Source organism: Paramisgurnus dabryanus, chromosome 20 (genome assembly GCF_030506205.2).
Source record: "Paramisgurnus dabryanus chromosome 20, PD_genome_1.1, whole genome shotgun sequence".
NCBI classification, from domain to species: Eukaryota; Metazoa; Chordata; class Actinopteri; order Cypriniformes; family Cobitidae; genus Paramisgurnus; species Paramisgurnus dabryanus.
The window spans coordinates 11,325,838-11,337,433 of record NC_133356.1 but is presented as its reverse complement, the minus strand read 5'-3'; the positions used below and the strand labels follow the sequence as shown (position 1 = coordinate 11,337,433).

Genomic DNA, 11,596 nt, shown 5'->3' with positions numbered 1-11,596 from the left:
CTTGTGCTTCTTAACACTGGAGGGAATGAAAGACGTCAATCAGATTCAGCAAGGGCATCAATGAGAATAGTTTAGGCACTTAGTACAAGTCTCTTGCTCGGACTAATGCAGAAAATGCAACTCTGCATTGCAGATCTGGGATTGTACAGAATGTACTCTTCGAACTCTGCAACTAGATTTAGCAGTAGAGAGTGTACAACTCCATTTGGACAGGCTTGTTCGTCTCCCTAAATTTGATCTTATTGTGTCACTACAGGTTTTTATGAGCACAGATATGGGGAGAATTAAAAGAGCAGCATTAACACCCTGCAGAGACTGATTTGACTAAGCTTTGTAATGACAAGGTCATAAACGGAAAAAATAAAGCACAAACAAATTGAAATCATCCTTGAGACTAGGGGTGTCATGATTCTCCAAATCCTTGATTCGGTTACGTTTTCGATTATAAGGTCACAAATCGGTTCGATTCTCTCTTTTTTTTTTTTTTTTTTTGAAAGAACAGGTTGCTATGCCATTTTAAGACTAGTTTACGAAAAATAATATCTGACCTTGATCCCGGAGATGTCCTGACATGTTAGTTGTGCTGCGAACGGAAAAATATGGTACACGCACATAACTGATAAAACGAAACTTCCTGTCAGATGAACATCTGTCAGTACTTTGCACCTTAAAAACGCGCTTTTATTACCGTCAGACGAGATTGTGAGACTATACCCCAATAAGTCATGTTTAAATGCTGTTTTCATAACTCTTAAGCAACTGAAATAAGTTGTTGTGAAACTTAAAGGAGCAGTATGTAAGAAATTTATATAAATTAATCATAAAATGGCCCTGATATGTCACCAGACATTGAGAAATCATTTTCATTTCAAATACTTATATCACTCACAACAGTGTTCTGGCCAGGATATTGTAATTTAAAAAGTGGAGTTGCAGCCCTCAACTGATGTTTATGTTGTCATTTTGTGTATTGGCCACCAGTTGTGTGATTGCAGTACCAGTTTTAGCCACAAGTTTTGTTATTGCAATACCAATTTTGGCCACAATCCTACATACTGTTCCTTTAAACAGACCTCAGAGAAACGACCGGTCCTGTCACAGACTCCGCTTTGCTGTGCATGCGCGCTTGCTCTGAGTTCAGCTGAGGGCAGGAGGCGCGTGCTGTTTTTTGTTTCCCATGTAAAGAGCAGCTTGCGTGGTGTCTCCTGCACCTGCCATGCTATCTTTTAACTGGGCTGTATCTAGCGAAGTTAGAGGATGTTGACTTGCAGCACTCAACACGTGTGTTTTTTTTCCGCTTGGAAAGCAGACCGGACGTGACATGGGGACGTGGCACGATTGACGATTCCATTTTTTAATTCGAAGAGCGAGGTTGTGACTAAATTTCGATCGATTTTGGCTAAATGCAGTAACTATGCAAACACTGAAACCGAGAAAAAAGCCCTTCAAGTTTTTACACCATGCAGTCAAACATGTTACTGCAATTTTGGCACACATGTTTCTCTGAAATGGGACAAAATTGAACCAGGAGACTTCGTCACAAGACACATAAGATCTAACAAAGCCCATTTAAAAACCCTTAACTCCATTTTGACCAAATGGGTAGTTACTGCGCTTTAACTTTGTTGCATACTCGAGACCAAGTTTCTCAGATTGCTACATTGTTCCTGTAGTTTAAGATGAGGAGCATTGTGTAAGCAACAAAAAGCGTTTGTTAAAGTTTTCATGGATGCCAAAAATGCCAAATCTAGACTCTTTATGAAGCTCAATGCTTTGTGCAGGGGTCAACTCCGTAAAGTGACCTTGTCTCCAAACTGTCCCAAGGTTGGCAGGTGCTTTGCATAAAACAAGAAATTTTGACAAAACAAAGGTTGCTTAAAAATTGTTAAAAACTATTATTCGCATAATAATTTACATGGATTTTACATTTTGAAGGTCAATGAAAGCAGGGAATGACAGCTAGGAAACCTGGCCTCAACTTCCCTGCTTACATTTGACATTGAAATAAAGCAGTGATCAGAACATCTATCTATCGATTTGTCTCTCTATCTGTTCCGTGTTCTCCCCACGGAAAGGGCAACCCAGTGTACAAAAGGATATTACTCTGTTTTCCACATTTCTGTATTCTTTATTTTTTCTTCAAAAATGCAACAAGGTAATAAACCTGAAATAATAAGAAATGCAACATTCTCAAATGCATTGCATACTACAAACAGTACAGCTCCCCAGGTCTTTGCAGTCAATAATAATAATAAATAACATTCATCAAAAATTAATTAAATATAAATACACAATAATACCATTAATATACAGATATACAAATACAAATTACATATAAATATATAACATTATCAATAGTATTTAAATATATAAATACAAATATACAAGACATTATTAGTATATATAAATACAAATCAAATACAAATATCCTAATAATAATATTAGTAGCATACAAATACATAATAATAATAATATCATCATCAAATTTCATGTATAAGCTTCATATTTAAATATTATACACCATGTTCAAGCCCTATCAAACTCTATGTAAAAGCTCACAGTCTTTTTAGAAGCAGGAAACTACAGCTCCCAGAATGCCCTGCGGCAAACCAGGAAGTACTGTGTTACGTAAAATGTCGGTCCGCAACTCATACAAAACCAAACATTCACAAAGCCAAAGAAACGAAACAGGAATAAAAGGTATGGCACATCAATCTTATAAGTCTAAATGTTATATATATGGTCGCTACCTAGTCAACTTATAAAGATAACGCTATGCTCTAAAGTTATCAGTTAACAGCTTAGATCTACCGAAGCATAGCGCTATCTTTAACGTGCAACGAATGTAAACACAGTACAAAACATAGCATGGTGACATAAAATAACATGAAGCATATAACATAAATGCAGTCAAGATAACATATGAAATAAAGAGCTTACCAAGTGGCTGCACACCGGGTTGAACGTCAATACAACTAACTGAATCTCGCGCTTCCTTTTTAAAGTATTAAAACACCGGTCACATGCACACTCCCCTCTTAAAGAGACACTGCATTATTGGGCCGCTAATATTTCTACATAAATGTTACTTGCAGCATTTATTGCTCTTATATATAATAAATTTTTCATTAAACATGTACATAAGAAATAACAAAACTTGACACAAATGACAGAACAGAACACCACAAAACACAACACCTCCCACTTAAGTTCCTGATCTTATGATCCAGGGAACTTACCAAAATCTCACAAATAACCTCCTAGTGACACAAATGTTTTTTTTTTTTTTTTTTTTTTTTTTTAAACCCTTAGCCTTGCACAATATCTATAAGTGTCTTATGAAGGCATGACTGATAGAGGAACAGTTTAGTCCAATGTCCAAGTCAATCACATCCCTTTGGCAGGTGTGTGGTGTACTGCCCGGGTATGCGAGGTATGGGATATGCATGCTCTCTCTTCATGTATGTGCAATATGATAGGCATGGTGGCAGCGCTAGGCTTGCACCAACCAGCCAGCAGGAATAAGGGCGGTGATAGGGGTTTAGGCGGTGATTGAGAGGTGTTTGGGCCAAAGGATAGGGAAGTGTGCAAAAATGAAAGGGGTTCAGGAAGAGGCGAGTATCATGGCAGCTGGAGTGGATGAGGTTTGTCCTCCACCGGGAGAAGGACCACCAGTCTTCTCACATCTCTTCTGATAACTGTCATGGGCAGTGAAGAACTCCTCTTCCGGCCACCTGCCAGGGAAACAGAAAGGCCAGCACATGTTGCAATGTCAGCATCTCTGACAATCCCTTTACGGTCAGGATAAACTGTCAGAATCCGGCCCAGACGAAACTGACCTCTCAAAGCATTTGGATCAGCAATCCAGACGAGGTCGCCGACTTTGACGTTCCTCTCTGTCCGGTGCCACTTATGTCGAATGAACAGATTTGGGCCAGCTAATTCCCTCCACTTTTTCCAGAATCGGTCCACTCCGATTTGAATAGCCCTTAGACGACGCCAGGGGTGGGTCTCTAAGTCAAGCCCGCTGGTGTCTCCTTCAAGCGATGCTCGACCCAATATGAGGGAATTAGGTGTTAAGTACTCTACCAAATCCTCCTGTTCTTGAGCTCTGGCATCGATTGGGCGTTCGTTTGTCAAGTTGGCTGCCTGATAGAACAGAGTTTGGAGCTCCCCCCATGTGAGAGACCCTGTAGTTCCTCGGAGGCTCATGAAAGCCCTCTTCAAAAGCTTCACAGCAGCTTCCGCAGCTCCATTCCTGTGGGGTGCATCTGCAGGGTGAAAATCCCACTTCCACTCAGTCCCGTTCTTAGCAGCTACATCTTCTATGGACACAGACTGCAAGCAAGCCAGATGTTTATGCAGTTCACACAAAGCCGGCTTGGCACCAACAAAGTTGGTGCCTCTGTCAGACCATAGCTTCCTTGGATGCCCTCTCAGAGCAACAAAGCGGGAATATGCTTGGAGGAAGCTTTCTGCTGACTGGTCATCAGTGAGGTCTGCATGGACGGCTCTTGAGGCCATACAACAGAAAACAATACCCCAGACCTTCTTGCTTGTTCGTCTTTTAACAGCATCTTTCACCTCAAAGGGGCCAAAAAGGTCAAGGGTTGTAAACTCGAATGGGCTTGCTCTTTTGGTACGCTCTTGAGGGAGATCACTCATTACTTGCTGGCACATCTTGGCTCTTTGCTTTCTGCAGGTGACACAGTTGTTCAGCACCTTTTTAACTGTTCTTCGTCCCTGCATGATCCAAGCTTTCCTTCTTGTCCTTAGAAGGGTAGAGGCGACACCTTCATGATTTTCTTCATGTGCCTCCCTGGCCAGTAGGGTTGCCAGCCACGACTGGCATGGAATTAGCGGTACAGCCACTCTATCCTCATCCCAACATTGGATTCTCCCTCCACAAAGCAAGAGTCCTGTCTTTTCCTCCTTCTGAACAACCAGACGATCCAAGGTTGTATCGCGGAACTCAACACCATCTTGAGCTGCAAGAGCTAAATCTTTAAAGGCAGTTGCTCTTTCTTCAACAGACAGGTATGGTCTTGCCTCCCACTTTGACCGATCTGGGGCCTGGCTGTTGCCCAGCCAAATTTCTACTGCTCGTCTCATCCAGGCAATTGTTCCACATAACCGTACCAGTGAACTAAACCTTTGAGGGTCCACAAGCTGCACAAGTGCAACACTGGTTGGGCCTGAACATTTCCTGGGCTGGGCTCCTGTTGTAACCAGTGCTGAGAACGCCTTCCTCCGAAGTCCCCCGATCTCTTCAGCAACAGAGGGGTTAATCTCTCTGGCAGATTTCACAGGCCAATCGGATTCAGGCAACTTTAAAAATGCTGGGCCTTTTTGCCAGACTGACTCTTCAGCAAGCTCCTCAGGGGATGCTCCCCTTGTGATGAGATCGGCGATGTTCTGCTTTCCTTCGACCCACATCCAGCTATCTACTGATCCAGCCTTTTGGATTTCTCCAATCCGGTTCGCAAAAAATGTCTGAAAGCCATAGCTATCCTTCTGGATAGCTCCCAGGATTGTCTGACTATCGACAAAATGGATCCACCGATCAACCTTGATGTAGCAGTGCTTCTCGAAGTATGTCTTCAGGCGGGATGCAAAGACAGCCCCGCACAGCTCTGCTTTAATGACATCACCTTTCTGGTCTAGAGGGGTGAGCTTGGCCTTTGACTCAACCAGCTTCACTATGACTCCATCTTCTGTCTCCCACCGTAGGTAAAGAACGGCTCCGTAAGAAGCTTCACTACCATCGGAAAACGTAATCCCCATTGGGCGGCCTATGGCTCCATGGGGTGTGAGACTCCTGTCGAATCTAAGTTGGCCAAGCCTCACATATTGCTCAAAGAGTTTTATTGCATCCTCTCGAAGACGTGGTGAAAGGGGATTGTCCCAGGTGTCCTTAGTAAGATGGTCTCTTCCTGCTTCCTGAAAGGACTCTCTTATGAGCATCACTCCTCGTTGCTTGGCAGGTGAGGCCAGGCCGATTGGGTCATAGAACCCTGCGATCTGACTCAGCAGTATTCGTCGAGTGAGAGGATTGGGGGTGTTGCCTTTGATCTCATCCTCTTGTAGATCCAGACCAATCCTCATCTTCCCTCGCCTCTTTGAAAAGTTAACTGACGTCAGCATGCGGAGTTTGTCAGATTCGGGTTCATATCCCAATCCCAATGCCTTATTCTCCTCATCCCGCATCTGGTTGGGGAGTATCAAGGTCTTGGGCTCAGTTGACCTGACGTTGCTGGGGTCAGTGGGTTTTTCACTCCTCCCACTTTGGCCTGTCAGGACCCAGGGCTTTAGGGAGAAACCACCTGCTTTTAGGATCTCTTCCACTCCTTCGGTCATCCTAATTAGAGTTTGGAGATCATCATGCGACGTCAAGATGTCGTCGACATAGCAATCCTCTGTCAGGATCCGGTGCTCTTCAACCATAGATGTGAACTGGGGTAGGTTTGCCGTCTCTCTCATGGCAACCTGAGCGATGCATCCGGCAGGCTTGTCGCCGATGTTGACCCTGACGATGGCAAACACACTGATTTCATCTTCAGGGTTATCCCTCCAGAGGAATCGATGGAGGTGGACCTCCTCATCCTTCAACCAAACTGAATTATACATTTTCTTAACATCGCCCAGAGCAGCATACAATCTGCTCCTGAATCTCAGCAGAACACCTCGGATTGGGTTGAGAACATCAGGGCCTTTATGCAAGAGATTGTTCAGGCTTAACCCTTTAAACTCCTGGCTACTGTTCCAGACTATCCTCACTGGCGTTGAGCTAGAATGCGGATTTGGGGCAACCAGATGGCTGATGTACCAGATTGGGCCGTTCCAGCCCTCTACTTCTTCCTTCGTGAGCTTGATAGCTGCTCCTCTTGATACCATCTCACGGATCTGCTCTCCATATGCCATTTTCCACACAGGTTCCCTTAGCAGTCGAGCCTCAGTGTTCTTGAAAGTTGCCTCCACTGCTCGGCGGTTATCTGGCAGAATTGCTGGGTTTACTTTCCATGGGTAGGCTGCATCCCAGTGTGGGGCATCACTGTGTTTGTCCATTAACACATAAGAGAGGCAGTCCTTTATCTTTTCTAAGTCCCTTTCTTCTCCAAGGGTCATCTCTTTGCCTCCTGGAGGGCACTTGCTGCACTTGCAGCTCCCACATTTCGGGTCACACGCTGCTCCAATGCTATCCCACCTGAACCACTCAAACACCTCCTTATTTGTGGCAGTGGTGTTGCTGGTCACTTTTTCCATTCTTGTTGGGACCTCACTCAGGTTTTTGGCATCCACAAGGACCTCCTTATACACCCTTGAGGATGTTCTCATAGATCTTGCAAAGTGAGTATCAGACTGGTGCAGCGTTAGGTCGACCACCTCGAAGAGATCAGGGTGAGTACCGCCAATGGTTTTGCCTAATGGGCCGTCCCAGAGGACCAGATCTCCCTCCAACTTGAACGGCTGTGGAACTAAACGACCTTCCCTGTGGCTGATCAGAAGATCGATGTTCTCAGGGCGGACCAGCTCTTCTGCAGCGATATCAGGAAAGATCTTTTGTAGTTGTTTTGGAGTAACAGTTTGACTTATCTCCGCAATACTCTCAAGGCCATAGCAGAGTAGCTTGTGTTCCGTTACTGTCCCCTTGGTGGTCCTCACTCTAAGTCTCAAGGAGTACCTCTTAGTTGTAACCGTTTTTCTCATCCCTCCTATTCCGTGGACAATTAACTTGATGCTCTCACCAATCAGCCCAAGGCGCTGGGCAGCGTTGTTTGTTATATAATTGGTGTCAGAGGCAAGGTCAATAAGGGTGCCTATCAGCTGGCCTGAGTTGGTTGTCACTTCCAGTAACATCATTATAACTGGGTACTCTTTCAGTCCACCTCCAGCAGTACAGATCGTGGTTGAGGATTTGTTGGAAAATGCCTTCCTGAATTCTGCTCTTAGTTCTGGAGTGACTTTCGCCAGGAGCTCTTCTTGCTTACTGGTCAGCCCGAGGCCTTTCCTCTCTACCCTTTTGATACCTTGTACCTCGTTGCCAGTGTCTTGAGTGATGGACTTGGGGCACAGCAGATAGTGGTGTGGCTCTTCTTTGCGGCAGTCCATTTTTCTGCAGAGGAACTTAGGGTTGCAATGACCATCCTTTACATGGTAACACAGGCACCGATTGCATATCCCATGGATCTTCAGATGGGCCTTCCTCCTCTCAAGATCCATCTCCCTAAAGGCTTTGCAGGCAAACAGCCTGCCAACGTGTGTCTCATCAGCACAAGCAGTGCACGAGCCCAAGCGTGGCTTCGACTGAGACTGTCTTTGGCCTGAGGTTACTTTGGAGAACGCCTTCTTGACTCCTCTTTCTAGCTTGTCTGCTGGGCCTTTCCCTGAGGAGCTTCCATCTCTATAGCTTGTCTCCAGCTGATCCAGCTCCTCCAGGATCGCCTCCTGCTTCTTCAGGAAGTGCAATAAGCAGTCAAAGTGGTTATATGGAGCAAAACCATTCATAGGCTCAGTCTTGTGCGCAATCCATTTCTCCTTCAGAGAGCTTGGTAGCTTGCTTTCAAGGGACTGTGCTACCCAACGATTCCTTATAACCTCTTCTTCTCCCAAGATCACAAGGTTACTAAGGGCCCACTCCACTGCTTGTATCAACTCAATTGCTTTCCTAGGGCTGTCTCCCTTCACAGGGGGTAGGCACTGAACCTCCTCTGATATCTTCAGGACGATTTTCGCCTTGTTCCCGAAACGGTTGCTGAGGCGCCTGAACATTTCATCTGCCGATGCACAGCTGGACAGAACCAAGTCTTTCTTCACCTTGTCGCTGAGGCTTGCCAAGAGATGGAATCTTGTTACACCAGCCGTCCTCTGTGGGTTTCCCAGCTGTTCCAGCTCTTCCCACTCAGCCTTCCACCGGTAATAATCGGTCATGTCTCCTGAGAACGTAGGCAGACGTGTTCTTTCAAGACTGATCTGTGGTCTGAAGCTGTATGCCCCAGGATGCAGGTCAGGGATTCTTTGTGGTGGTGAATATGGAAGCGCAGATGCTCCAGTACTGGGTATAGGTGTCTCACTTGGGATTTGGGGCTGCGTGCCAACTCCAGTGAGCTCCTCTCCAGACTCACTATTCTCTTCGTCAGCACCTGCTTCTTCAACCTCTTCTCTCCCGACGACCTCTTCGGTTCGCTTCAACTTTTCCCAGCTTCGCACCCAGTCATGCAGTCTATTGACTAGCTTGTATAGCTGCTGCCTGTACACTGCTATCTTGGCTTCAGAGACAAGACTTTCCCATTCAGACACCTTCTGCTCAAGCATTTTAATTCTCTCCCCCAGGCCCTCTCTTAGACATTGAAAGTCTTCTTCTGGCAACTCCTTCACATCAGTGTTTTCCACTTCAGCGCATTTTTCCTCTGCACCTTCGGCATACAATTTAAATTCAACATAGGCAAATTTGGTCCATAATGTCTCCTTAGCCAGCTGGAGCGTTTCTGTATATGTGGCAAGGCACTTCGCCATTTTCTCTTCCACATGAACCGCTTCATTTCCTGATTTTTCTTCCTCATTTTCCACTTCTTCTAGAGCATCAACGTATTCAAGTCCAATGTCCTGCACCTTTCCAAAGTCCACTCCAAGTGCTCTGATTTCGTCGATAAGCGCCTTTCTTTCTAGAAGGTTTACAGTGAGGGACAGCTTTTTAGCTCTCTTGCTGAAAGAGCGCTGTGCGGTTGAGCGCATTCCTTTTAGGACCACTAATTCTGCTGAATCCATTTTCCTTTTCCTGCACTGACCAAGGCACTGTTACACAGAGGGGTCTATTCGGCCTGTTCCTCTTCCCTTGGTGCTCCTTAAATGGTCAATGCTGATAGGGCGGTGGCAGACTTAGCTTTACGTGCTCGGACCGTTGGTTTATTACTGTTCCGTGTTCTCCCCACGGAAAGGGCAACCCAGTGTACAAAAGGATATTACTCTGTTTTCCACATTTCTGTATTCTTTATTTTTTCTTCAAAAATGCAACAAGGTAATAAACCTGAAATAATAAGAAATGCAACATTCTCAAATGCATTGCATACTACAAACAGTACAGCTCCCCAGGTCTTTGCAGTCAATAATAATAATAAATAACATTCATCAAAAATTAATTAAATATAAATACACAATAATACCATTAATATACAGATATACAAATACAAATTACATATAAATATATAACATTATCAATAGTATTTAAATATATAAATACAAATATACAAGACATTATTAGTATATATAAATACAAATCAAATACAAATATCCTAATAATAATATTAGTAGCATACAAATACATAATAATAATAATATCATCATCAAATTTCATGTATAAGCTTCATATTTAAATATTATACACCATGTTCAAGCCCTATCAAACTCTATGTAAAAGCTCACAGTCTTTTTAGAAGCAGGAAACTACAGCTCCCAGAATGCCCTGCGGCAAACCAGGAAGTACTGTGTTACGTAAAATGTCGGTCCGCAACTCATACAAAACCAAACATTCACAAAGCCAAAGAAACGAAACAGGAATAAAAGGTATGGCACATCAATCTTATAAGTCTAAATGTTATATATATGGTCGCTACCTAGTCAACTTATAAAGATAACGCTATGCTCTAAAGTTATCAGTTAACAGCTTAGATCTACCGAAGCATAGCGCTATCTTTAACGTGCAACGAATGTAAACACAGTACAAAACATAGCATGGTGACATAAAATAACATGAAGCATATAACATAAATGCAGTCAAGATAACATATGAAATAAAGAGCTTACCAAGTGGCTGCACACCGGGTTGAACGTCAATACAACTAACTGAATCTCGCGCTTCCTTTTTAAAGTATTAAAACACCGGTCACATGCACACTCCCCTCTTAAAGAGACACTGCATTATTGGGCCGCTAATATTTCTACATAAATGTTACTTGCAGCATTTATTGCTCTTATATATAATAAATTTTTCATTAAACATGTACATAAGAAATAACAAAACTTGACACAAATGACAGAACAGAACACCACAAAACACAACACTATCGCTCGTATAGAGCCAGAAGAGATGTACAGTTCACACAATGCTCAATCATTTAAATGAGGCCAAATGAGATTGAAAGGAGTCTTTCTGAATGAATTTCATTAGCATCTGTCTGAAGATCCAACTCAATTGGTTCTCTATTCTTCACAAATAATAGAAGCCTAATTTTAGCGAGCGATTGTAACTGTGGCAATGGCATCATCTTCAGAGGCACGTTGTTCTCAGAGGTGAAATTAATTGCTCATTGTTATGCGAAGGATAAAATATGTTTTTGTCACCTCCGTTCAAACCTGCATTCCAAAAAGTCAATCACTACTGTATAATTACAAAAGAAAGAACAAAGGATAGGGATTGTCCAACATATATTAAATCATTTTGTTTAAATATAATATCAATTTGTACTTAGAATACTGCAGTGGTGAACTACATTCTTTTCTCTCCCTGAGGGATGTACAAATCTGGGAGAAGCTTAAAAGAGAGAAACATATACAGTACAGCTGCTGTAAAACTTTGTAGATGTTGCAGTAGGGAACGATG

General features: G+C 43.4%; 1 protein-coding gene across 2 annotated transcripts; it reads right to left on the bottom strand.

The window, feature by feature from the left end:
• Positions 1 to 2,049: 2,049 nt before the first annotated feature.
• On the bottom strand, positions 2,050 to 11,051 carry LOC135786822 (uncharacterized). 2 transcript variants are annotated; one of them, XR_010547000.1, is made up of 3 exons: positions 10,801 to 11,051; positions 2,941 to 10,024; positions 2,050 to 2,164 (listed from the first exon to the last, which is right to left on the bottom strand). XR_010547000.1 is itself a non-coding variant. In XM_065296414.1 (2 exons), exon 2 carries the CDS (start codon positions 9,763 to 9,765, stop codon positions 3,622 to 3,624), a length of 6,144 nt encoding a protein of 2,047 aa, XP_065152486.1. In that variant the 5' UTR covers positions 9,766 to 10,024; positions 10,801 to 11,051; the 3' UTR covers positions 2,205 to 3,621. The 2 variants fall into 2 exon arrangements, 1 of the variants encoding a protein (XP_065152486.1); XM_065296414.1 differs by lacking the exon at positions 2,050 to 2,164 and having other exon boundaries at positions 2,205 to 10,024.
• Positions 11,052 to 11,596: the final 545 nt, after the last annotated feature.

Coding starts and splice junctions, on each gene's coding strand:
- LOC135786822 (XM_065296414.1), bottom strand. CDS start 9,765: ATGGATTCAGCAGAATTAGTGGTCCTAAAAGGAATGCGCTCAACCGCA.